Genomic DNA, 27,691 nt, shown 5'->3' on the forward strand with positions numbered 1-27,691 from the left:
TTCTAAGCAAATTGCTTTCCATTTTATAACTTGCACTAACCTTACGAGGCAGTTACCATTTTTGCCCTCATTTTATAGATGAGACGGAGGCCTAGAAGAGGTGCAGTAATTAGCCCAAGGTGGCAGATTCTGCAAAGGGAGAGCTGTTGGAAGAGGCTGCCTGAAAGGTGGGAGCGAGTCTGTTCTGCTCCTTAATTTGGAGCCCACGAGCACTTCAGATATGTGGGGAAGCCCTAGAAGACTAGTTTTCAAAGTGCCCAGCAGTGTGGGCAAAGCAGGAGACTTGATAGAAATGCAAATCCTCGAGCGCCACCAGGGCTCCTGTCTGAGACATTCTGAGTGGGGCCCGGCAATCTGGCACCGGCTGCCGTTTGGGACCCAAGCACTTTAGAAATCCCTGTGATGAAGAGGAAGGTGCCCACGAGCCAGGAGGCACCCGATACCCGGGCTGTACTGCGGCTTGTCGCAGTGCTGCAGGGACCCGGGCTGAGAAGCAGAAGGCAGCTCTGGAAGCGACACTTACTTTTGTCACACTGAGGTCCATATTTATTGGGGTCTGCAGAACTGACACTGGGAGCCTCGGAAGCCATCCTGGCAAATGCACGTCCCGTTCCCATCGAGGCCGTCGGCGCACTGCGAGCAAAGGCAGGGCCCCTGGCCGTTAGGACAACACAAGCCCGGCCAGGAGCCCCAGGTGCTTTCGTTTCCTGCCTGCTTCTTTAGCTCAAATTCAATTCTGCTTAAATGATTCTTTGGGACCCCTGAGGGAAGCGGAGTTGTGGGTATCAGTAGACAAACAGTACAGGGGCCTGACCAAGTCAGAACTTTACAGAATCATCAAGGGTGTGGGGGCCACAGTGGTGAAACGGAGCCTCTAAGCATGCTAATCAGGTACGCGGATATAAGCCATGACCTCAGAATAAAGTCACCTTTCCCTCAATCCTCCGCTCACTTCGCCTCCAGCCTCAGGTTCTCCCTCAGGAGCATTTGCTTCCCCACCCCCCCTGCAATTCCCCCAGCACCCCCATCTACTCGATTAGATTGTACTGAGTGACATTATCACAGTGAGCTGGGCCTGCATGACACCCACTCCATGGTAAATGTACTAGACTTCACCCGATCCCTTTCCATGTATCCCACTGGTGTCACCCAGTTCCTTCCCCTCGGTGAGGTCTACTTGATGTGATGTTCAATAATGCAAATAAATTCCTTAAAACTTTCTTGTAGTCCAATGGATCTCCTTTTCCTTTTTGTGGCCAAAGTCGGTACGCCAATTTTCTGCAATCATAAATTCCCTAGGCAGTAAAGATCAAGCTCTGGCCAGCAACATAAAATAGCGCTCGTGCTAATTGCCTTGAGAACGTCTCTCTTTCTTTTGGGCCATGATTTTGCTATGCCTTATGGTGAATCCTTTCTTCTACCTATGTCTATTTCTTTTACTCCTAGGAACAGTGACTGGCATTGTATCGTTTTGGTTAATGATTTAAAATCATTTTTTGACTTATCACAGGTCAACCTCAGCATTTGTCAAAAAGTAAGTCTCCAGTCCTCATCACCTCCATTCCCCGAGCACGGATTCAAGAAGCCTCCTGACACTGACGCAGTCGGCCCGTAGAAGCCTTCGGCAGCACTTTGGTATCTGAGAAACAAAATGTGGAATCCGAAGCAGAGTTCCAGTTGCGGCAAAGAAATACATTTTAATTTCCATTATGATCACAATCAGTACCGTCTTCCTACCCCCATGACTGGCGACTTTTTCTTTTGCTGATAATGGCCTGGCTTGTGTTCAGCCATCGCTCATCTAAGGTCCAACCATGGGTCCACCTGGCTCTGGCACCTTGGAGCAAGACACATACACGCTTGGGTCACAGAGCCTATGTTCTATCTCATTGGGGAGGAGACAGTAATTTTTTTTAAAAAAAGAGGAATTCAGAGAGTGGTAAGCACTGGGCAAACAAAGTCCCATTATCAATGGTGCAGGTGGGGGAGACTGGGAGGCCACTGTGAGTGGATGGTGACAGAGGAGGTGACAATTGAATAAAGACTTGAAAGATGATTGGCCCAAGAAAACCTGGGAGAACATTGTGAAGGAGGGAACGGCAAAGCTGCGTACTCTAGTGGGAACAGGGGAAGGGACAGGTCACAGACACCGCAGAGGGTGGCTGTCGGGTAGTTCAGGGTGCGGCTCGATATTCAGAGCGGTAGGGAATGGGGATGGAGGGCACAACCGGTGGGGGGGGACCTGGCTGCCATATGGAGAAATCTGCCTCCACTCCCCTGCAGAAGGCCTGGCCAAGTCCCACAGGCCACCTGTGATGGCACAGACTTGGGTCCAAGAGCTGACCAGTCCTGCCAGCTTCAGTGTGGTCTGGTGCCTGGGGGAGGGCCCCAACACAACAACACACACACACACACACACACACCCTCACCTTCACAGTGGCATACAGTATCGGGCACACCATTCTTCAGGCTCCTGATTCGGCCATTGTAGACACATTTGTTTGAAGAGCGTCTGGAAGAAAGCCAAGAGAAACGCATGCAGCCTGCAGCCGAAGTTGCCTGCGCATGACTCGGCTTCTGTAGAACTAACAATCCACTTCTTTTTCCCCCGTGCTGGAAAGAGCACTAGGGCACACCCGCACACGGGCCCAGGCAGAGCTCAGTCGCCCTCCTTAGGCCTCTGTTCCCTTGTTGGAAGAATCACACGCCTGGGTCTGCATGACTCAGGGCACACATACCTTTCTGTCCCCTCTCGTGTTCCTACGCATCTCAGATGCGGCCTGGCCTCCCTTCCAAGTAAGAGCCATCCCCAACCTCCTCCTATACAGAAAATTTGGAGCTATTAGAGAATTTTCCCCTCTTTTGTACAAAGATCCACCAAAAAAAAAAAAAAATACTGTTGGTCTGAGTTTTCTCTTGGGAGTGGTGGTGGTGGGGGCAGACTTCCTTCCATTTCCTGATGCTCCAGTGCCCACTCAGAATTATTGACAAGTACCGTCTATTGAGAACCTACTAGGGCTGACACATTGCCCGTATGGCCATCAATCTTCAACTCCATGTGGATATTTCTCATTCCCTTTTTAATGAAAGAGAAAATTGAGGCCCAGACGGGTTAAACCCTTCTTTTCTTTTTTTTTTGGATATTCCCACAGCTTGCAGAAATTCCTAGGTCAGCGATCAAACCTGCACAACAGCAGTGACTCCAGACACAGCAGTGACAAGGCTAGATCCTTAATCCACTAAGCCACTAGGGAACTCCTATATCCTTTCTCTAAGGAACTTTGCCAGTTGGTGGCAGATGGAGGGAATGGGTCTTATCACCTACGAACTTTAAGATCTCAGAGGAAAATCATGCTGTCTCTTTGGGCCTCAGCGGCTTAGTGTAATGGGATATAATGCTCATCTCAAGTGTCATCCTAAACATTTAGCCCCTGGCACAAATTTTATGGTAGGTAAAAGGTGATATCAAGGTACCCTTTCTCCTTAGGCTCTTGCTCAAGAAGAGCATGAAAAACTTCAGGAGTAATAAAATCCTGCTTTCCTAGCTGTCCAAAGAATTCTGAGGTCATTGAATAGGAACATTCAACCCTCCTGTTGGCTGTCAAGATAATTAGCCAAGCATAGATCGTGGAAGCCTGGGAGGGCAGTTTGGGGTTCCTTGGCTCTGACCCACGCCTCTCATTTCTTCCTTTTCTCTCCCCTTCCTTCTCCCTGGGGCTGAGGCAATGCAGGATCATGGTCTGCCGTGTAACCAGCCGCGTGACCTTGAGTGCAGGATTTTCTGTTTCCATGCCTTAGCTCCCAGATCACACACTGATTAGGATAACGTGCCCCCCTCACAGCTGTGCCGCATGAAGCACTCAGGACAATGTCTGGCACACAGTGAGCACTGTGACCCAGTCACCACGGTGTCCCCTTCTGGCCTCCCTCTCTGTATCCTCTGGGTGACAGCATCCTGCAGCACTCAGGGCGATGATGGCTGCATGGAGCAAAATAATCTCTGAACACTGTGCCTGTTTAATTTTAATGTTTTCTTTAGTAAAGGCTTTGCAATAGGATGGTTTAAAGAGCTCATCACCTTTCTTAGGGACTGTTCTTGTGCGGAATGAACCTTCTGGTTGGGAACTTCTTTCTTAGGATGAACTTAGAGGCAGAAATTTCTATCATCAATTTTATCTTAGAAAACTTTGCTTTTGCTACTAGCAGATACTTACTTTGGCATATGAATTATGGATTGTTGTATAATGGTCTGTATTCCATTTTATTCTTTTATTTTTAGTTGTGGTGTGCAGTGGCTTAATGTGGGATTTCAGTTCCCAGACCAGGATTGGAACCCGGGCCACAGCAGTGAAAGCACTGAATTCTAGACCACCAGGGAACTGCCTGTTTTTTCTTTCTTCCTTTGTTCCTTCCTTTCCTTCCTTCCTTTCCTTCCTTCCTTCCATCCATCCATCCATCCATCCATCCATCCATCCATCTATTTTTTTATTTGTCATCTTGTCTTTTCTAGGGCCACATGCACGGCATATGGAGGTTCCCAGGCTAGGGGGTCGAATCGGAGGTGTATCCCCCGCCTACACCACAGCCACAGCAACCTACACCACAGCCACAGCAACGCCAGATCCGAGCTGCATCTGTGACCTACACCACAGCTCACAGCAACGCTGGATCCTTAACCCACTGAGCGAGGCCAGGGATCGAACCCACAACCTCATGGTTCCTGGTCAGATTCGTTAACCACTGAGCCATGATGGGAACTTTTTTTTTTTTTTCTTCCCAGATTAGAGCTTCTCAAGGCAAAACCAAACCAAAATAAAACCTTATTCATCTTTTTGACTCCTGAGCCATCTCTATAATACCCAATAGATGTGTGCAGAATTCAATCAAATTTGAGGAAGTTTTGATGGTCCCAGTGTCATTTTCTTTTCTTTCTTTCTTTCTTTTTTTTTTGTCTTTTTGCTATTTCTTTGGGCTGCTCTCGCAGCATGTGAAGGTTGCCAGGCTAGGGGTCTAATTGGAGCTGTAGCCACCGGCCTACGCCAGAGCCACAGCAACGCGGGATCCGAGCCACATCTGCAACCTACACCACAGCTCACGGCAACGCCAGATCCTTAACCCACTGAGCAAGGGCAGGGACCGAACCCGCAACCTCATGGTTCCTAGTCAGATTCATTAACCACTGAGCCACGACGGGAATCCCCATTGTCATTTTCTTGATATTTCTTATATTTCTCTCTAGAAGGATGCTTGGAAGAGCAATTACAAATGAAGAATGGCAGAGTAGCTATTCCAAAATATGCCACGTTGGCCTAAGGATTATTCTGAGCTAAAGGCACTTAAAAAATTGCAGCTACCAAAGAAACACTCTGATCTCCCTTTTCTCTCTGAAAAGAGGACATAAAATCCTGTGTGAAAAGTGCCCTCCCTGTACTAAGAGCAAAGAAACATCTTGTCACCAGAAACAGTAGCTGAAGCAGAGAGAAATCTGTACAGACTCTGTTAATTTTCTTCTTTTAGAAGAATATATGAAATGTGAATTCCTCATACATTTCATTTTCTTTTCCAGCTTTACTGAGATCTGGTAAACATATAACATTGCATACATTTAAGATGTACAACACAAGATAATGATTTGTTGGAGGTATAAATTGTGAAATACATTTCACGTTTTAGTTACTTTTCTACAGTTACCTGTCTTTGTTCAACCTACTGTATAAGCACTTGGGTTTTGCCATTTCTGTGGGTCTTCATTCTCCTCAAGAAGCTCCTTTGTACATGTAAAAACCTGTGAGCTTTTCTCCTGGTAATTTGTCTTTGGTCAACTTAATTCTTAGGCCCAATCAGAGACCCTGCGAGGGGAGGTAAAGTTTTGCCTTCTCCTGAAAACTCTGGATTTTATTTAAGAGGACAACAGAGAAGGAACCTTCACTGAGTGGCTCTTTGCTTTAGGCATTGTGCTGGAGCTTTTACCTATGCTAATCCTGCTGTTGCCGCTATTACTGTCATCATTACTACTTGCAGATAAGTAAATTAAAGTAAAAAGGTTAAGCAACTTACCTTGAAAAATGAGCAAGGACTCAAAGACAGACTTGGGTGTTGCCTTTCTACCATCCTGTATACAGTGGGCTGAGAGCTAACCTACTATTACCCCAGTTGGAATGACTATCTTTCAAGAGGGAAGGCAGAAAGGCTGAGAAACCATGCCGGGGGTGGTGGGGTGGTGGGTGGATTGGTGATGTATGCTGCCCCGAAGCTGTCCCACTTACCATGGGCTCGGAGTCGGCAGGACACTTGCTCCAGTACACCAGGGAACAGCTCACACAAGTGCCCTGGGAGGGAAGAGAGCAGGTCAGTACAGATGTCCTGTGTGAGGGGGCAGCTGATCACCACGTCTAGCCTCATGCACCAGGAGTGAGGTCAGGGCAGGAGGGGTTGGGGAGAAGGAACTGGGTCTGCTCAGAGCAGCCCCTTCCTCATCCTCTTTCAGGGTCAGACAGTCCATAGGTCTCAGCCTTCCAGTCGACTCTGCTACATAGAGGCAGCTGTCCCTGAGGGGACACTGCAGGTGTCCATCTGTGCCAGGGGCAAAGCATTAGCACTGGCCACAAACTCAAGGCCCTGTTCTCCCATTAGGTTAGCAGGAACAAGGCTGAACACTGAATCTCTACCTTTCTATCTCCTGGACTTCTTCCTCCAGGGTTCTGAATTCAGGGGGAAGAAAAGGGGTGTGTGCTTGCAAATCTCCCAGACTGGCCCTCTGAGCATCCCTGCTGGGCTCCATACTCCAGGAGGTTAAGCTGGAAGGATGGTCTCTTGGGTTCCCTTCACCAGTTTCCAACAGGTTGGGGCCAGCACGAGGCGCCAGCAGGCTCTCAGTGGGTAGGACGAGAGGAAGGTCAAGGCATCTCTCTCCTGCTCCCTCTTTGCTAGGGCACCACGCCTACAGCTCCTGATGGACACCTCTCCTTCCATGCTTCCCACTCTCACTGGGTTCAGGTGACTCCAGCCCCTGCCCCCTTGACTCAATGGGGATGATGGTTTCCTGCCACTGCTTCCCCCGGATGCCCCGGCAACACGTGCTCGTTCCCTCAGCCCGGCCCATCCTCCTGGAGTAGCTTCTTTGTTAGTCTCTTCATTTGAACCACTGGGATAAACTGTTTCCTGCTAAGTAGTCTACTAGTACAGAGTTATTCATTAAGCCTCTAAATACCAAACCTACATGCCCAGAGGCAGCTATGGGTTCAGCCTGGTGAAAGCTGAGACTTTTGGAAGATACCAGCTGCTCCTACTGTTTACTAGCCCTTAGTACTTTCCAGAGAATGCATTTGTAATTTTAATAGACCTAATCAAAACCACCCCAAACCCTGCAGAACAGACTGATTTGACTTTAAACCCAGAGAAAATAATAGAAGAAGAATTCATTCTAAGGAAGCTCTTGGGAAGCATTTTTCTCTATACAATCAAAATTTCTTGGGTTGCAGCTCAAACCATATAGTGATTCTTTGCTTTGGGGAGCTGGAGAACAAGTAGCCCCAACTCCCTGCCTGGTCTTGATACAGGGTTGCTCTGTTCCAGGTTGTTGCAGTGGAAGCAGAAAACCTTGATTTTGGACATCTGGCTTCCAGAACTGTGAGAGAATAAGTTGTTGTTGCTTTAAGCCACGTTGCATGGTAACTTGTGATGGCAGCTCTAGGAAACGAAAATTCCAGGGTAGCATCTACCAGTGAGGAAAGCCCCCCAGGAACTCTGGTTCACATTGGATGAGCTAGGAGCTCAGGCCCTCCTGCCTCTTCACAAAGGTGGAAATGCCGTCAGATGCCTTCAGAAGGAGGCTCCTGTGGCGGGACTCTCTGCAGAACTGTGAGGAGAGTCGTTGGCTGTGGGGGCTGTCTTGAGTCCTTACTTATTTCCCTAGCTTCCTTACCAGTTTCATCTCTCTCTTCGTCTCGTCACATCGGTGGGGCAGAACTGGGGTGATGGAAGGGGGAATGAGGACTCCGGTGAGCGTGTAAATCCGGCCGTTTTTGGCAGCCACCTCCGTTTCTTCCATTGCCACACCATTGGCCAGAATCTGTCCCTGGAAGGAAGCAACGACGCTGCTCACCTGTCTACACCACGGGAGTACCAGCCACCCCGGGGCAGATCTGAACAGTGGCAACCTCTCAAGAGAGGCTTCCACCTCACAGAACTTTTCCCTGAGTGGGAGAGGGCTTTCAGAAGGGCTTGGCTGGCAGGGAATCTGTTGAGTGAATTCTTAACTGACTTCAGGCAAGGATATCCCTGCAGAAGTGGTCCTCGGGTCCAGGCTGGGGAAGAGGTGTAACGATTCCAGCTCTGCAATACCTTTGCTCGGAGACCTTGGGCAACTTGTTTCACCTCTGTGGTGAGGTGGGGATCCATTCATTTAGATACATTTACTGGCCTTGTTTGAGACTCTGCTTTAGGCTCTGGGGACACCTCAGTGAACAAACCCAGGAAAGTTCCAGGCATATGTTGTAGGCGAGGGAGCAGAAAACGACCAAATTAGCAAAGAATTCTGATCTCTATTCCACCCCCCACCCCCAGATCTGCAATGCCATCCTTCTCGTGGTTTCAGTCAGAAGCTCGGAAGTCATCTTTGGCTTCCTCTGTCTTCATCCCCCATCCTGTCCAACGGAAAGTTCTACGGGTCTACCTTCAATTTACCTTCAGAATTCAACCACTTATTACCAGGTCTCTGCTACCACCCTGCTCTGAGTCACCATTATGCTTTAAAATTTTTTTTAAATTGTTTACACCATTTCTAAAGGTAACTTTCCATTTACAGTTCTCGGGATATGCTGGCCATCCTCCGCATGTTGTGCAAATATCCTGGAGCCTCCCGTACATCCAGCAGTTTGTGCCTCCCTCTCCCTCCCCCCACGCGCCCTCCCTCATCTCCCCACCAGTCACCATCATTTTTCTCTGAGTTTCTGCAAAATGTACATCTGATATCATTCCACTCCTCGAAATCCTCTGATGGCTTTTTATTTATTCAAAGCAAAAGCCTGTACCCTTGCCCTGAGTTCTTAGGCCCCGTGAGACCCGACCCCACTTCTCCTCCTCCCTCCTGCCTCTCTCCTTTCCTCCCTCTCCTCCGGCCACGGGGACCTTGCTCTTCTTCAGCCAGGTCAGCAGGTCCCTTGCTTTGTGCCTTCGCACCCGCCGTCTCCTCCCTCCGGGACGCCCTTGCCCTGGGTATTCACACCGCCTGTTCCCTCATTTCTGTCAGTCTTCGCACTCATACTTTCTTCCCCATGAGGATTCTTAGACACTTTATCTGAAACATCAGCCCCATCCCCACTTTCTCTTCCCCATCCTCGCTTTGCTGGTTTTTTTTTTTTTTTTTTTTTTTTTTTTTGCCTTACCACTTACAACCCTCTAATAGACGAGGTACTTTACTGACTTGTTTATTACCTGTAGTCCTATTTACTAGAATGAAAGTTTCGTGCAACTAGGGACTTCTGTCTGTCTGCTCACTGGTCTGCCAGGACCTAGAATGGTGTCTGGCACATCCCTGACACGCATTAGAAACGTGTGGAAAGGATGAAGGGCATAATTATCACCGGTAACAGTGAATCGACAGGAGACCTAATCTCTGTGCCTCAGAAATCAGATTTCTGCTGATATCACAGCCCTCAGGAGTCAGCTGAATAACACTGCCTTCTTTGAGTTTCTTACGTAAATCATGTTCCCTCCCACCTCAGGGCCTTTGCAACCTGCTCGCCCGTCTTCCTGGAACTCCCTTCTACACAACTCTGCCTAAGTTCACAAACTCATCCTCTGAAGCTTGGCCAAAGCATCACATCCTGGCTGGGATCTCTAGACCCCTGATTTGCTCAGTCTCCTGCTGTGAGCTTTCACAGCCCTCTTAACTTCCCCCTCGGTGGCACTTATAATTGTTCTTAAGTGGTCACTGTTTTAAGTCTGTTTTCCTTGTTGGGATATAAGCTTATCTTTGTCATTACTTTATCCTTGGCTCCTAGTTCAGACTCACACAGGCAGTTGCTCAGCACATATTTGCTGGAAGACATAACAAGTGAATGAGATAATCACAAAGAGTTTAAGCCTGTGAGCTGGTGTCGAGTAGGAAAATCCGCTGAACAGTCACAAGCAGAGAAGAAATGCACCCAAGTCATGACACCCAGAGTTGAGTTTTCACCTACATTGTCAGTCGTGTTAAAGCGTATGACCTGGTTGGCCATGCTCCTAATGTGAGGGGTCGAAATGAGGGTGGCCACTTCCAGCTGCAAGGATAAGAGAACAATGGACAGAGACATCAAGAGCAGCACCCAAAGGTGTCACCAGAAAAAGGAGCTTGGAATCTTATGAAATAAATGATGGGAATTTTGACATGATTTTTTTTTTTTTTTTTTGGTCTTTCTGCCATTTCTAGGCCTGCTCCTGCAGCACATGGAGGTTCCAGGCTAGAGGTCCAATCGGAGCTATAGCCACCAGCCTACGCCACAGCCACAGCAACGCAGGATTCAAGCCACGTCTGTGACCTACACCACAGTTCATGGCAATGCCAGATCCTTAACCCACTGAGCGAGGCCAGGGATCAAACCTGCAGCCTCATGGTTCCTAGTCAGATTCGTTAACCACTGAGCCATGACGGAAACTTCAATTTTGACATGATTTTTTGTGGCTTGGACGGTTTCTTTGATAATGGGCTCACTCTTCACTGCTAAGCATGTGCTCAGAGCTGCAGGTGAAGAACAACTGTTACATGTTCTCTAGCACTAAAATACTGGAATTTAAGGTTAGATATCTTGATAGTAGGGAAAATTAGGGAAGGAAGATGGAACTGACCTGTGTAAATGGGACAATGTGGTATCTGACAAGTTCCAGAAGCTTCCGAGATCCCTGCAAACAAATCAAAATACTTCCTTGGTCACTGAGGAAAACACAGATTTATCTCTTTTGCATACTTCCTCAAATGACTTTGGACACTTAGTCAAGAAAATTAGGCCACTACATCTATAAGTCAATAGCATTATGTGCAAGGCGGGTTACCAATAAGAATGTTGAAGTTGACCACCTGTTGGCCAGCCCTGGAAGAGATGCTTTCTGTACCTTTAGTTCTATTATTAGGAGACCTTGAGCAAAGCAGCCTCTGTGTCTTAACTTCCCCTTATAACTACGTTATGGTACCCAGAAGTGAGGATGTGGAGGCAGAAGCAAAGCCATCATAAACTTGGATGTTCAGTGGCATGAGGAGTGGGGAAAAATGGGGACAGCTGGAAAATGACAGACCAAAGACCAGGAGCTCCTAAAAACTCCTGGAAGGCAGGGACTGGATCTGTCTGGCTTACTCATCACTGTGTCCCCAGCCAGCATAGTATGGGGCACATGGCAGGAACTACATCAGCGTTTGTGCTGATAAATTAAAAGGGGGAGTGGAAGTGCGTTGGGAAGGGCAATGAGTTAGACCTCAGGATCCTGAGTGTAATTCTGGTTCTGCTTCTGTGTGACCTTGAGCAAGCCACCTAAGCACCTCTAGTCTGCAAAATAATGGAGTTGACAGAGACGCCATCCAGCCCTCTGATTCTATGGGAAAGACTTAATCAACTGGATAATCCCCTTCTAAAGCCTCAAGAATTAATTGGTGTTGGGTCCTTTCTTACAAGAAACAGGAGAATTAAAGGGGCAAAGTTGATCAGCATCCCTTCACCACTGCATGTGCCTTAGCTGGCGAGGGGCCATGACTCAAGAGTTTAGTCCAGTGCGGCTCGAATCAGCAGGGTATGCGTACACGCTCTGCTGAAGAGCCCTCTGGTGTTCTTTCCCTCCGGAGGACGCTCACTTCCTATATGCTGTCTTGGGTGAAAACAAACAATAACAAAACCCAAGCCTTTTGATGCCAGAGACAGGGAGTTTTCTTCCAAAATCTGACTAAGACTTAGAACTCCGTAAATTCACTTTTGTCCCATTTTACTTGCAAGGCCTTTGTGAACTGGCAAGGGCTGGCCTCCTGCTTCCTTTTATTTCTATCTAGTTTGATGATGTAGTCATAGACTGGGGCATATAATCAGTAGCCATGGTCTCTGCAGGGGTGGGATGGCTCGGGAATGAGACTGTTTCAGGGAGAAGCAGAACAATACACTGGAAATGGCATTCTCAGAGGAGACCTAGAAACCATTCCTGTGATGAAACCAGTTTATTTTTCATTTCTTTGGCATAACTGATGGGGATCTTAGTGTCTAAGCTGAGGTTCCTCCCTAAGGATAAAGCTAAAGGATGCTTCTGAGATGAGGAGAGAGAAGGAGCTTCCCACAGGTTGAGAAATTTTAGCTCTGGACCAGAGAAAGTGGTAGAAATGACTGTTCTATTCCTCACCTAGAAACTGAAGTAGAAAACCCATTTTAGACTCAGGATAAAGAGAAGGGACATATTATATTGTTTGTGAGCAGAAAGATACTGCCTTTGAGAGACATGAAATTGAGAGCCAGGAGCTGCAGTGCGCTGGTCAGTCAGGTCTATGGGAGGGGAAAAAACAGCCCTGGATTACAGAGCTGACCAATTTCCAGGGTGTCAATATTCTCACCGCAGGTTGATTTCAAGCTACCAATGTGATCTCACTGAATGGAGCTGGGAAGAGATACAATCTACTCCTGAGGGTGGCTCTTAGTGAGCCAGCTCCAGTCACTACTGGAAGGAGTTACAAGGAGAGAGGAGCTTGCGCATGTGCAAGTTCCCTGGCCAGGGACTGAACCTGTGCCACAGCGGAAACCTGAGCTGCTGCAATGACAACACTGGATCCGTAACTTGCTGTGCCGCAAGGGAACTCCAGAGAGAAGTTCTGAGCAAAGGTACTTGGCAGCTAAGTAGGGAGGTTGATTTTTTCCTATTCTAGTTAAAAGGTTTTAAGTGCATCTGATTAGGTGTCTGAGAATACCTTTATTATTATTCTTAGAAATCTGTATCAAGTTTGAAGTGATGCATTCAGAGAAGCCACATAACCTCAGAATTTTATTAATTTCCCAGGGGAGCAGTATGACTTCTTTGGCTTTAATATTAAATATGAGTGTGAGTTCTAAAGAAATAATATTTTTCTACAATAGCTAGGTTTCAGGAAACCTGAGTGTGAATCACATTTTAAAAATGACATCCTATATTAAAGGCATTGGGAAATCCGGCTTTTTAAATGGAAACCTGTAGTAAATCTTTCAATATGTTTAACACTGTCTGTAATGTAAGGGATTACCTTCTGATTTATCTCCTTGATAAACATTCTGTACTGCAAGATATCCTTGTAAGTGCCTGAAAACATTCTAGAAAGGGGATGTATCCATGTGAACCTCTAAGTCACCCAGGCAACAAGTTTGCAAGTGCTGAGAACAGTGCAACTTCGGGGACCTGAGTTAGAAAGTCAGTGCTGGAGTTCCCGTCGTGGCTCAGTGGTTAACGAATCCAACTAGGGACCATGAGGTTGTGGGTTTGATCCCTGGCCTCGCTCAGTGGGTTAAGGATCTGGCATTGCCATGAGCTGTGGTGTAGGTCGCAGATGCAGCTCAGATCCCACACTGCTGTGGCTGTGGTGTAGGCCAGCATCTACAGCTTCAATTGGACCCCTAGCCTGGGAACCTCCATGTGCTGCGAGAGAGACCCTAGAAAAGGCAAAGAGACAAAAAGTCAGTGCTTAACAGAATGTCAATTTCTGGGCCACGTTTCAGTGCCATTAAACCAGAATGCTTGGGATGAACTTCTGGAATCTCCTATTTAACAAGCTTCATGTGTAATTTTTTTTTCTTTTTTTCTTTTTTTTTTTTTTTAATGGCTGCATCTGGGGCATAAGGAGGTTCCCAAGGTAGGAGTGAAAGGATGAAAATGCAACCTAACCCTCCCAGAACCCAGGAAGTTAATAAAAAGCTCTAAATGCCCCCGAATTCCAGACCCTGCTGGCTGCCAGTAAATAGGTAGAAGGTCACACTTCCTATTGTTCCAGGGCCTGCTATCCTGGCCTAAGTAAGATAACAGGAAATGAGTTGACTAATCGCTTATCTGGATTCTGTAAAACTGACTGGCACCATAGAAGAATTGATTACACATTGACAGCCCTAGTGACCTATCTCAACTGCAATCTGTCACTCTGCCCAGGAGCCCACGCAGATGCGGACCTCCGGAGCTATTTTAAAATGATTGGTCCACGGAGCGCGGGCTCTCGATATTTTAAAATGATTGGTCCATGGAGCGCGGGCTCTCGATATTTTAAAATGATTGGTTTGTGACGCACAGGCTTTGTTGTGAACCCCATAAAAGCTGTCCCGATTCCGCACTCGGGGCCGCAGTCCTCTACCCCTGCGTGGTGTACGACTGTGGGCCCCAGCGCGCTTGGAATAAAAATCCTCTTGCTGTTTGCATCAAGACCGCTTCTTGTGAGTGATTTGGGGTGTCGCCTCTTCCGAGCCCGGACGAGGGGGATTGTTCTTTTACTGGCCTTTCATTTGGTGCGTTGGCCGGGAAATCCTGCGACCACCCCTTACACCCGAGAACCGACTTGGAGGTAAAGGGATCCCCTTTGGAACGTGTGTGTGTGTCGGCCGGCGTCTCTGTTCTGAGTGTCTGTTTTCGGTGATGCGCGCTTTCGGTTTGCAGCTGTCCTCTCAGACCGTAAGGACTGGAGGACTGTGATCAGCAGACGTGCTAGGAGGATCACAGGCTGCCACCCTGGGGGACGCCCCGGGAGGTGGGGAGAGCCAGGGACGCCTGGTGGTCTCCTACTGTCGGTCAGAGGACCGAGTTCTGTTGTTGAAGCGAAAGCTTCCCCCTCCGCGGCCGTCCGACTCTTTTGCCTGCTTGTGGAAGACGCGGACGGGTCGCGTGTGTCTGGATCTGTTGGTTTCTGTTTCGTGTGTCTTTGTCTTGTGCGTCCTTGTCTACAGTTTTAATATGGGACAGACAGTGACTACCCCCCTTAGTTTGACTCTCGACCATTGGACTGAAGTTAGATCCAGGGCTCATAATTTGTCAGTTCAGGTTAAGAAGGGACCTTGGCAGACTTTCTGTGCCTCTGAATGGCCAACATTCGATGTTGGATGGCCATCAGAGGGGACCTTTAATTCTGAAATTATCCTGGCTGTTAAGGCAATCATTTTTCAGACTGGACCCGGCTCTCATCCTGATCAGGAGCCCTATATCCTTACGTGGCAAGATTTGGCAGAAGATCCTCCGCCATGGGTTAAACCATGGCTAAATAAACCAAGAAAGCCAGGTCCCCGAATCCTGGCTCTTGGAGAGAAAAACAAACACTCGGCCGAAAAAGTCGAGCCCTCTCCTCGTATCTACCCCGAGATCGAGGAGCCGCCGACTTGGCCGGAACCCCAACCTGTTCCCCCACCCCCTTATCCAGCACAGGGTGCTGTGAGGGGACCCTCTGCCCCTCCTGGAGCTCCGGTGGTGGAGGGACCTGCTGCCGGGACTCGGAGCCGGAGAGGCGCCACCCCGGAGCGGACAGACGAGATCGCGATATTACCGCTGCGCACCTATGGCCCTCCCATGCCAGGGGGCCAATTGCAGCCCCTCCAGTATTGGCCCTTTTCTTCTGCAGATCTCTATAATTGGAAAACTAACCATCCCCCTTTCTCGGAGGATCCCCAACGCCTCACGGGGTTGGTGGAGTCCCTTATGTTCTCTCACCAGCCTACTTGGGATGATTGTCAACAGCTGCTGCAGACACTCTTCACAACCGAGGAGCGAGAGAGAATTCTGTTAGAGGCTAGAAAAAATGTTCCTGGGGCCGACGGGCGACCCACGCAGTTGCAAAATGAGATTGACATGGGATTTCCCTTGACTCGCCCCGGTTGGGACTACAACACGGCTGAAGGTAGGGAGAGCTTGAAAATCTATCGCCAGGCTCTGGTGGCGGGTCTCCGGGGCGCCTCAAGACGGCCCACTAATTTGGCTAAGGTAAGAGAGGTGATGCAGGGACCGAACGAACCTCCCTCGGTATTTCTTGAGAGGCTCATGGAAGCCTTCAGGCGGTTCACCCCTTTTGATCCTACCTCAGAGGCCCAGAAAGCCTCAGTGGCCCTGGCCTTCATTGGGCAGTCGGCTCTGGATATCAGAAAGAAACTTCAGAGACTGGAAGGGTTACAGGAGGCTGAGTTACGTGATCTAGTGAGAGAGGCAGAGAAGGTGTATTACAGAAGGGAGACAGAAGAGGAGAAGGAACAGAGAAAAGAAAAGGAGAGAGAAGAAAGGGAGGAAAGACGTGATAGACGGCAAGAGAAGAATTTGACTAAGATCTTGGCCGCAGTGGTTGAAGGGAAGAGCAGCAGGGAGAGAGAGAGAGATTTTAGGAAAATTAGGTCAGGCCCTAGACAGTCAGGGAACCTGGGCAATAGGACCCCACTCGACAAGGACCAGTGTGCGTATTGTAAAGAAAAAGGACACTGGGCAAGGAACTGCCCCAAGAAGGGAAACAAAGGACCGAAGGTCCTAGCTCTAGAAGAAGATAAAGATTAGGGGAGACGGGGTTCGGACCCCCTCCCCGAGCCCAGGGTAACTTTGAAGGTGGAGGGGCAACCAGTTGAGTTCCTGGTTGATACCGGAGCGGAGCATTCAGTGCTGCTACAACCATTAGGAAAACTAAAAGAAAAAAAATCCTGGGTGATGGGTGCCACAGGGCAACGGCAGTATCCATGGACTACCCGAAGAACCGTTGACTTGGGAGTGGGACGGGTAACCCACTCGTTTCTGGTCATCCCTGAGTGCCCAGTACCCCTTCTAGGTAGAGACTTACTGACCAAGATGGGAGCTCAAATTTCTTTTGAACAAGGAAGACCAGAAGTGTCTGTGAATAACAAACCCATCACTGTGTTGACCCTCCAATTAGATGATGAATATCGACTATATTCTCCCCAAGTAAAGCCTGATCAAGATATACAGTCCTGGTTGGAGCAGTTTCCCCAAGCCTGGGCAGAAACCGCAGGGATGGGTTTGGCAAAGCAAGTTCCCCCACAGGTTATTCAACTGAAGGCCAGTGCTACACCAGTATCAGTCAGACAGTACCCCTTGAGTAGAGAGGCTCGAGAAGGAATTTGGCCGCATGTTCAAAGATTAATCCAACAGGGCATCCTAGTTCCTGTCCAATCCCCTTGGAATACTCCCCTGCTACCGGTTAGGAAGCCTGGGACCAATGATTATCGACCAGTACAGGACTTGAGAGAGGTCAATAAAAGGGTGCAGGACATACACCCAACGGTCCCGAACCCTTATAACCTCTTGAGCGCCCTCCCGCCTGAACGGAACTGGTACACAGTATTGGACTTAAAAGATGCCTTCTTCTGCCTGAGATTACACCCCACTAGCCAACCACTTTTTGCCTTCGAATGGAGAGATCCAGGTACGGGAAGAACCGGGCAGCTCACCTGGACCCGACTGCCCCAAGGGTTCAAGAACTCCCCGACCATCTTTGACGAAGCCCTACACAGGGACCTGGCCAACTTCAGGATCCAACACCCTCAGGTGACCCTCCTCCAGTACGTGGATGACCTGCTTCTGGCGGGAGCCACCAAACAGGACTGCTTAGAAGGTACGAAGGCACTACTGCTGGAATTGTCTGACCTAGGCTACAGAGCCTCTGCTAAGAAGGCCCAGATTTGCAGGAGAGAGGTAACATACTTGGGGTACAGTTTGCGGGGCGGGCAGCGATGGCTGACGGAGGCACGGAAGAAAACTGTAGTCCAGATACCGGCCCCAACCACAGCCAAACAAGTGAGAGAGTTTTTGGGGACAGCTGGATTTTGCAGACTGTGGATCCCGGGGTTTGCGACCTTAGCAGCCCCACTCTACCCGCTAACCAAAGAAAAAGGGGAATTCTCCTGGGCTCCTGAGCACCAGAAGGCATTTGATGCTATCAAAAAGGCCCTGCTGAGCGCACCTGCTCTGGCCCTCCCTGACGTAACTAAACCCTTTACCCTTTATGTGGATGAGCGTAAGGGAGTAGCCCGAGGAGTTTTAACCCAAACCCTAGGACCATGGAGGAGACCTGTTGCCTACCTGTCAAAGAAGCTTGATCCTGTAGCCAGTGGTTGGCCCGTATGCCTGAAGGCTATCGCAGCTGTGGCCATACTGGTCAAGGACGCTGACAAATTGACTTTGGGACAGAATATAACTGTAATAGCCCCCCATGCATTGGAGAACATCGTTCGGCAGCCCCCAGACCGATGGATGACCAACGCCCGCATGACCCACTATCAAAGCCTGCTTCTCACAGAGAGGGTCACTTTCGCTCCACCAGCCGCTCTCAACCCTGCCACTCTTCTGCCTGAAGAGACTGATGAACCAGTGACTCATGATTGCCATCAACTATTGATTGAGGAGACTGGGGTCCGCAAGGACCTTACAGACATACCGCTGACTGGAGAAGTGCTAACCTGGTTCACTGACGGAAGCAGCTATGTGGTGGAAGGTAAGAGGATGGCTGGGGCGGCAGTGGTGGACGGGACCCGCACGATCTGGGCCAGCAGCCTGCCGGAAGGAACTTCAGCGCAAAAGGCTGAGCTCATGGCCCTCACGCAAGCTTTGCGGCTGGCCGAAGGGAAATCCATAAACATTTATACGGACAGCAGGTATGCCTTTGCGACTGCACACGTACACGGGGCCATCTATAAACAAAGGGGGTTGCTTACCTCAGCAGGGAGGGAAATAAAGAACAAAGAGGAAATTCTAAGCCTATTAGAAGCCTTACATTTGCCAAAAAGGCTAGCTATTATACACTGTCCTGGACATCAGAAAGCCAAAGATCTCATATCTAGAGGGAACCAGATGGCTGACCGGGTTGCCAAGCAGGCAGCCCAGGCTGTTAACCTTCTGCCTATAATAGAAACGCCCAAAGCCCCAGAACCCAGACGACAGTACACCCTAGAAGACTGGCAAGAGATAAAAAAGATAGACCAGTTCTCTGAGACTCCGGAGGGGACCTGCTATACCTCATATGGGAAGGAAATCCTGCCCCACAAAGAAGGGTTAGAATATGTCCAACAGATACATCGTCTCACCCACCTAGGAACTAAACACCTGCAGCAGTTGGTCAGAACATCCCCTTATCATGTTCTGAGGCTACCAGGAGTGGCTGACTCGGTGGTCAAACATTGTGTGCCCTGCCAGCTGGTTAATGCTAATCCTTCCAGAATACCTCCAGGAAAGAGACTAAGGGGAAGCCACCCAGGCGCTCACTGGGAAGTGGACTTCACTGAGGTAAAGCCGGCTAAATACGGAAACAAATATCTATTGGTTTTTGTAGACACCTTTTCAGGATGGGTAGAGGCTTATCCTACTAAGAAAGAGACTTCAACCGTGGTGGCTAAAAAAATACTGGAGGAAATTTTTCCGAGATTTGGAATACCTAAGGTAATCGGGTCAGACAATGGTCCAGCTTTTGTTGCCCAGGTAAGTCAGGGACTGGCCAAGATATTGGGGATTGATTGGAAACTGCATTGTGCATACAGACCCCAAAGCTCAGGACAGGTAGAGAGGATGAATAGAACCATTAAAGAGACCCTTACCAAATTGACCACAGAGACTGGCATTAATGATTGGATAGCTCTCCTGCCCTTTGTGCTTTTTAGGGTTAGGAACACCCCTGGACAGTTTGGGCTGACCCCCTATGAATTGCTCTACGGGGGACCCCCCCCGTTGGTAGAAATTGCTTCTGTACATAGTGCTGATGTGCTGCTTTCCCAGCCTTTGTTCTCTAGGCTCAAGGCGCTCGAGTGGGTGAGGCAACGAGCGTGGAAGCAGCTCCGGGAGGCCTACTCAGGAGAAGGAGACTTGCAAGTTCCACATCGCTTCCAAGTGGGAGATTCAGTCTATGTTAGACGCCACCATGCAGGAAACCTCGAGACTCGGTGGAAGGGCCCTTATCTCGTACTTTTGACCACACCAACGGCTGTGAAAGTCGAAGGAATCTCCACCTGGATCCATGCATCCCACGTTAAGCTGGCACCACCTCCCGACTCGGGGTGGAGAGCCGAAAAGACTGAGAATCCCCTTAAGCTTCGCCTCCATCGCCTGGTTCCTTACTCTAACAATAACTCCCCAGGCCAGTAGTAAACGCCTTATAGACAGCTCGAACCCCCATAGACCTTTATCCCTTACCTGGCTGATTATTGACCCTGATACGGGTGTCACTGTAAATAGCACTCGAGGTGTTGCTCCTAGAGGCACCTGGTGGCCTGAACTGCATTTCTGCCTCCGATTGATTAACCCCGCTGTTAAAAGCACACCTCCCAACCTAGTCCGTAGTTATGGGTTCTATTGCTGCCCAGGCACAGAGAAAGAGAAATACTGTGGGGGTTCTGGGGAATCCTTCTGTAGGAGATGGAGCTGCGTCACCTCCAACGATGGAGACTGGAAATGGCCGATCTCTCTCCAGGACCGGGTAAAATTCTCCTTTGTCAATTCCGGCCCGGGCAAGTACAAAGTGATGAAACTATATAAAGATAAGAGCTGCTCCCCATCAGACTTAGATTATCTAAAGATAAGTTTCACTGAAAAAGGAAAACAGGAAAATATTCAAAAGTGGATAAATGGTATGAGCTGGGGAATAGTTTTTTATAAATATGGCGGGGGAGCAGGGTCCACTTTAACCATTCGCCTTAGGATAGAGACGGGGACAGAACCCCCTGTGGCAGTGGGACCCGATAAAGTACTGGCTGAACAGGGGCCCCCGGCCCTGGAGCCACCGCATAACTTGCCGGTGCCCCAATTAACCTCGCTGCGGCCTGACATAACACAGCCGCCTAGCAACAGTACCACTGGATTGATTCCTACCAACACGCCTAGAAACTCCCCAGGTGTTCCTGTTAAGACAGGACAGAGACTCTTCAGTCTCATCCAGGGAGCTTTCCAAGCCATCAACTCCACCGACCCTGATGCCACTTCTTCTTGTTGGCTTTGTCTATCCTCAGGGCCTCCTTATTATGAGGGGATGGCTAAAGAAGGAAAATTCAATGTGACCAAAGAGCATAGAAATCAATGTACATGGGGGTCCCGAAATAAGCTTACCCTCACTGAAGTTTCCGGGAAGGGGACATGCATAGGAAAAGCTCCCCCATCCCACCAACACCTTTGCTATAGTACTGTGGTTTATGAGCAGGCCTCAGAAAATCAGTATTTAGTACCTGGTTATAACAGGTGGTGGGCATGCAATACTGGGTTAACCCCCTGTGTTTCCACCTCAGTCTTCAACCAATCCAAAGATTTCTGTGTCATGGTCCAAATCGTCCCCCGAGTGTACTACCATCCTGAGGAAGTGGTCCTTGATGAATATGACTATCGGTATAACCGACCAAAAAGAGAACCCGTATCCCTTACCCTAGCTGTAATGCTCGGATTAGGGACGGCCGTTGGCGTAGGAACAGGGACAGCTGCCCTGATCACAGGACCACAGCAGCTAGAGAAAGGACTTGGTGAGCTACATGCGGCCATGACAGAAGATCTCCGAGCCTTAGAGGAGTCTGTTAGCAACCTAGAAGAGTCCCTGACTTCTTTGTCTGAAGTGGTTCTACAGAACCGGAGGGGATTAGATCTGCTGTTTCTAAGAGAAGGTGGGTTATGTGCAGCCTTAAAAGAAGAATGTTGCTTCTATGTAGATCACTCAGGAGCCATCAGAGACTCCATGAGCAAGCTTAGAGAAAGGTTAGAGAGGCGTCGAAGGGAAAGAGAGGCTGACCAGGGGTGGTTTGAAGGATGGTTCAACAGGTCTCCTTGGATGACCACCCTGCTTTCTGCTCTGACGGGGCCCCTAGTAGTCCTGCTCCTGTTACTTACAGTTGGGCCTTGCTTAATTAATAGGTTTGTTGCCTTTGTTAGAGAACGAGTGAGTGCAGTCCAGATCATGGTACTTAGGCAACAGTACCAAGGCCTTCTGAGCCAAGGAGAAACTGACCTCTAGCCTTCCCAGTTCTAAGATTAGAACTATTAACAAGACAAGAAGTGGGGAATGAAAGGATGAAAATGCAACCTAACCCTCCCAGAACCCAGGAAGTTAATAAAAAGCTCTAAATGCCCCCGAATTCCAGACCCTGCTGGCTGCCAGTAAATAGGTAGAAGGTCACACTTCCTATTGTTCCAGGGCCTGCTATCCTGGCCTAAGTAAGATAACAGGAAATGAGTTGACTAATCGCTTATCTGGATTCTGTAAAACTGACTGGCACCATAGAAGAATTGATTACACATTGACAGCCCTAGTGACCTATCTCAACTGCAATCTGTCACTCTGCCCAGGAGCCCACGCAGATGCGGACCTCCGGAGCTATTTTAAAATGATTGGTCCACGGAGCGCGGGCTCTCGATATTTTAAAATGATTGGTCCATGGAGCGCGGGCTCTCGATATTTTAAAATGATTGGTTTGTGACGCACAGGCTTTGTTGTGAACCCCATAAAAGCTGTCCCGATTCCGCACTCGGGGCCGCAGTCCTCTACCCCTGCGTGGTGTACGACTGTGGGCCCCAGCGCGCTTGGAATAAAAATCCTCTTGCTGTTTGCATCAAGACCGCTTCTTGTGAGTGATTTGGGGTGTCGCCTCTTCCGAGCCCGGACGAGGGGGATTGTTCTTTTACTGGCCTTTCAGGAGCTGATATCAGAGCTACAGTTGCTGGCCTACATCACAGCCACAGCAACACGGGATCCAAGCCGCATCTGTGACCTATACCGCAGTTTTCAGCAACCCCCTGAGTGAGGCCAGGAGTTGATCCCACATCCTCATGGACACTATGTCAGGTTCTTAACCCACTGAGTCACAACAGGAACTCCTTCATGGTAATTCGTAAGCCTATTAAAGGTTGAGCATCACTCACAGGCAGTTCTGCCCCACTGGCCAGATGGTGGCATGACCTCAGGGCACTGGGGGAATGCTTGTGGCCCTTCCTGTAATTCCACCATTTGACAGGCTAATGAAAAGAATTTCCATAATTGCCTATCCTTCTTTTCAGTGTAAGGCTTTTATTTCTGGGAGAGGAAACACATTAAACTGTTTTAGTCATTGATACCCTAATGTGAATGAGTAAAAATTCTTCTTTCTTAGGAGGATGTAAGAGAAGTGACAAAGGGATGGTTAGGGTGGAGGGAACTGAAAGTCACAGCTCTCTATCGCCTGGAAATAACATTTACTCCTTTCAAAGTTAGCATAGACCTGGCCCAGAAAGCCCTACATTAGACTTAATTTTCTAGGTGTTTTCCAGAGTTGTATGGAATTTAAAATTATGACTTTGCTATTGAGAAATATTAGAAGAGCCAGGACAAATCAAAGCAACCATTTAGACCTGGGGTGGCAAATAGACTTTACGGCCTGTGCTCAGTCTGACTGGCCTTATAGCTACTTTGAACTCTACTAAAGAGATTGAAGTCACATCTAGGCTTAGTTACAGAGTACTGTGATTGATTAATGATGTCTGCCTTGGTTGCTCAAGGGTAGGCGGTGATACATGTGCTGCTTATTTGTCATCTCTAATTTAGACAAAGCCAGTATGGACACAGGCTGAAGCAGTGGTGCTGCCATGCCACTGTTAGAGTAAGAAGGATACAATGATACAATACCTCTGAAGAAAGGAGATAATCAAGGGCGCCATCCTTCATGTTATTCAATGCTTCATTACTTGGAACAAAAATGGTGTATGGTCCACCAACTCCATCCTCATCTAAAGCATGTCCCATGTTAGTTTCCTGCATTTGAGAAATGAACATTGATATCTGTTACCTATACTCAGACAGACTCCAAAGTAATTCCTCAGCAAGTACGTATAATTGATACCCCTGCTAATTTTACAAAGGACTGGACATAAAACACTATCTAGAATTTCATGAAAAGCACATACCTCTAACAAAGATCTGAACTTGCTGTATCTTGGTTGTAGCATTGTCATTATAGTTTGCTAAGAAGAGACATTTTGATTAAAATTTGGTTTAAAAAAAGGGGTTTAGGAAACAGATGCTTTCACATGAAAAGACTGATGACTGAGTTGACATGCGAGTGTGGACAGCTATAAAAGCACCTGGTCAAGCACCACACATTACAGAAGTGTTTTTCACCGTCATTTAAACAGTAGTTTGGATCTGCATGAAGGAGACTTTGGCTAGCATCAAATAAATCAGAGAGAATGCATGTTCTTGTAGCAAGGACTGCCCTCCCCTCCGTAAAGCACAAAGGATCAATTTTCGTGACAGCTGATCACTTTACTTGTCTGAGTTGTCAGATGCGGCTGTAAAATAGGTCACAAAATAAACACCTTTCCTACACCTGCTGCATGCCTTTCTTTCTCTCTGCACAGGTGCCCAGATTGCTACTGAAAATGGAATTTTGTTTTCCTCATGATTGAGGTCCTGGGACAAGTGAAGGACAAGCACATAGGGCTGGGATTTTCTTCTTGGGCATGACTCTCCAGGGAACAAAATAAGAGGGATGTGAGTTGACATCATTTTTACCTGAACTATCTCACCTCATTGTTGCTCTCAAATGTGGGTGCCACCTTGTCCATGGCTCTGTCAAGGATGTGCAGGAGCCCGTTGGAAGCAATTATGTTCCCCTGTATAATATTTACTTTCTTTTTGCCCCCACAGAGTTTAAGCTTTACTTGATTGTCCTAAAACACCAAGAAAAAATAAAACTAAATTAACATGTGTCCTTGATGGGGACAGAGTGTATATGGGAATGCTGTACTTTCCATTCAATTTCGCTGTCACCTAAAATTGCTCTAAAACATAAATTAAAAAGTAAAAAAGAAAACAAAAAACGTATCTTTGAAAAAGTGAGCACTGGATTAGAGGTGTGAATACTTTGGTTCTGCCATTTATTGGCAGTGTGACCTTGCCTAAGTCACTCAACCTAAAATGGGGATGGATGGTATTTGCTTAGTGGAGTTCCCAGAACATGAAGATCCAACGAAATAACAAAATCACTACTGACTGTCAGTGATTGCTAAGTGGGAAGAAGGCCTTATAAGTCTTCCCTAATGGACAGCAAGCTGGAAAAAGCCCCAAAACTATTCAGTTTACTGTGAACTCATCATCTAATGTAGCGTTTTGTACAGAAAAGGCACACGCACAAAATTACTGAATGAATAGATAAGTGAATGAGTGCGTGTCCTTGTGAGAAAGGAAGCCACATCTTCCTCTGTCTGTCCATCTATCCACCCATCCTCATACACACGGTACAACACACCGGCTAAGGGTATACAGGCTTTGGGGTCAGGCAGACCTGCTTTTGAATCCTGGCTCTGGCCCTTACTGTGGGACCTCTCAGTTTTCCCACTGGAAGAAACTTCATAGGGTTGTTGTGAGCATTTAACACATTTATTATAACATTTTATAATATGGTAAACTTGCCCTTTTATTCTAATTTAAAATGTTACATTAATTATTAATGTTACATATAACATAAATACACATTTACCTCAGTACCTTACATGCAGGAAGAGCTCATTAATCTAACAATTACTGTGATTTGGTGAAATGCAGCAGTATAGGTCCTAACTGCCCCTCTGACTCTCTGTAAATGGACCATGTGCCCTTCTCAGTAAAGTCACAAAAGTTATTTGTGAAAGAAGAGGAAGATAGCCTTATTCTAAAAACAAAACAGAATTAATGGCATTAGGAGCAATGGACTGTTGAGCTGGAGAGGACGGGTGAAACCTGGCAATCTAGAGCAAACAGTCCGTTTCCGCTTGTCAGAGGAGTGCTGATCTGGCTTTGTGCTGATGCTTCCAGGAAACAAGTTTACTGTAAAGTTTCTCCCTCCTGCTGGCAGCTGAGTGATGGTTGCCTTGAAAACCACTTTAGAGCAAAGTCACTTTACACTCTCCTTTCTGGGCCAGCCCACTGCCCTCCCACCTGACCATGTCCGGTGTGGCTCTCGTTCTTTTCCTACATAGGGAAGGGCTCTGACAAACAAGGAACCCGGAGAGAACGTCCTCATAATCTTTCATGACCCCCAGACACCAAGAGCCAGCTGTGGTCATTGCTCAGTGGACAGTTTTGAAATCGGAGAGACCCTTACCTTATCACCATTAAAGATTTCCCCCGACTTTCCGGTCAAGGTATAGAACGTCTTCATTTGCAAGGTAGTCATTTGCTCAGTGTTCATCTGTCCAGCAATTATGTGCAGTTTCACAAAGTACCGAGCAGCTTCGTTATCCTTCAAAAGTTCTTTTACCTGAAAACAGAAAGCCAATTCCTTTCAGCTCTCATTTATTTTGAAGGAGAAAATGAGGTTTGTGATTCACGCTATGACTTGTTCAGCATCAAAGCTAGTGCGCCCTAATTTGACTTTGGATTCTTTCAGATACAGATGACTTTCCTGGAGTGCAACTGTCCTGTGCCAGGCCTAAAAGGGAGCAGAAGTATGGAATATGGGAGGTGACACTCAGTATGCTCTCAAACCACAGGAGATGCTCTAACACAGAAATTGATGGGGCAGGGAGAACAAGGTAGGTGGCTGGCGCCGAGGAATCCATCATCATTGGCCCAGGAAGCTGATGGGAATGAGACACAAGTTGTTTGAGAAGAGCCGGTAGACTGGACTGATGGTGCTTTTGAATAGCAAAATAACGATTTGTGAAATCTACCGGACCAAATTAACATTTCGTTGATATTACATTATCAACAATCAATCCACAGAGATTTCTTAGCTCTGTGCAAATGCAATCTATATCTTAAAGAAGAGACCACGTGCAAAGCGTCTAGCTCAGACACCGTCAATATTTATTCCTTCTCCTTCCCGACAGGTGAGACGTGAGTCACCTTTGAAGATTGACAGGTTTGTCTCTGACACATGAACGGTGGTGGTGTATTAGGGTGAGAGAGTCTGGCACTGGGTGTTAATTTAATGCAGTAAGAATTACCATTGCCAAATATCCTGGATTAAGAGAAACTGATTTCAAACAATCAATATGCCCATTATCTACTTTAAAGCAAATCTAACAGTTCTGCTGATGCCATAGTGATGGGATGCTGCCATCGGACACCGTGAATTTCCTTCCCACTGGCTGACATCATCTGAGACCACAGCTGCTCACACTGAAGACCACAATTCTAGTTTCCCCTGTCCCTCTTACCCCTTGATGATGATTTTAAAGAAACGAACACCTAGCTGGCATGTGAGTGAGTCTGACTCTTGCCCTGGGCAGTGAGCAGTTTGCCTAAGTCTTATTTATCACCTGACTACAGCTGCAACCCCTTAGTACCTTGAAGGATAACGGCAGAAGGGGGCATGGGTTGGGGGAGTCTTGCAGGGAGCTGGAAACAGTCTTGCTAGATACACAAAGACGTGGACTTTGTGACAGTTCGTTGAGTTGTGCATTTACAGTGTGTATCCTATCCTTAAGGATGTTACATTTTACTAAAAGCAGTTTATTAAAAAATTGCCATCCTTATCATCAGTAGGTTTAAGAGGGGTTTCCCACTTTAAATAAAGAGGGTACTGTCTCCAAGTTTTTTTTTTTTTTTCATTAGCCCCTATTTACAAAATAAACAAGGTTCCTCCAAGTACTTACATTGAATCCTTTCAGTCCCTTGTCTGTTGGCAACAGCAGAGTAAACGGTCCCAGATTACTCAGTGGCCAGGCATAGGCTTTGTCTTGGGAGTTGAAATATGCAAAATAAAAAACACCCAATGAGTCAGTGGCACGTGAGCAGGATTAGGCCATGGCCCTTGTGGTCCCCTTAGACACC

General features: G+C 47.7%; 1 protein-coding gene across 1 annotated transcript in view; it reads right to left on the minus strand.

Moving 5' to 3' along the window:
- Positions 1 to 2,431: 2,431 nt before the first annotated feature.
- LOC110259119 (stabilin-2-like) overlaps positions 2,432 to 27,691 on the minus strand; it is a 40,412-nt gene continuing 15,152 nt past the window's right edge. Inside the window, exons 6-15 of the mRNA XM_021082428.1 lie at positions 27,514 to 27,596; positions 26,019 to 26,174; positions 24,463 to 24,606; positions 23,842 to 23,898; positions 23,564 to 23,689; positions 10,831 to 10,884; positions 10,185 to 10,265; positions 7,925 to 8,077; positions 6,267 to 6,329; positions 2,432 to 2,512 (exon numbers count right to left, since the gene is read on the minus strand). Of these exons, the coding sequence (XP_020938087.1) occupies positions 2,432 to 2,512; positions 6,267 to 6,329; positions 7,925 to 8,077; positions 10,185 to 10,265; positions 10,831 to 10,884; positions 23,564 to 23,689; positions 23,842 to 23,898; positions 24,463 to 24,606; positions 26,019 to 26,174; positions 27,514 to 27,596 (998 nt within the window). The remainder of the gene's footprint in view (positions 2,513 to 6,266; positions 6,330 to 7,924; positions 8,078 to 10,184; positions 10,266 to 10,830; positions 10,885 to 23,563; positions 23,690 to 23,841; positions 23,899 to 24,462; positions 24,607 to 26,018; positions 26,175 to 27,513; positions 27,597 to 27,691) is intronic.

Source organism: Sus scrofa, unplaced genomic scaffold (genome assembly GCF_000003025.6).
Source record: "Sus scrofa isolate TJ Tabasco breed Duroc unplaced genomic scaffold, Sscrofa11.1 Contig858, whole genome shotgun sequence".
NCBI lineage: Eukaryota > Metazoa > Chordata > Mammalia > Artiodactyla > Suidae > Sus > Sus scrofa.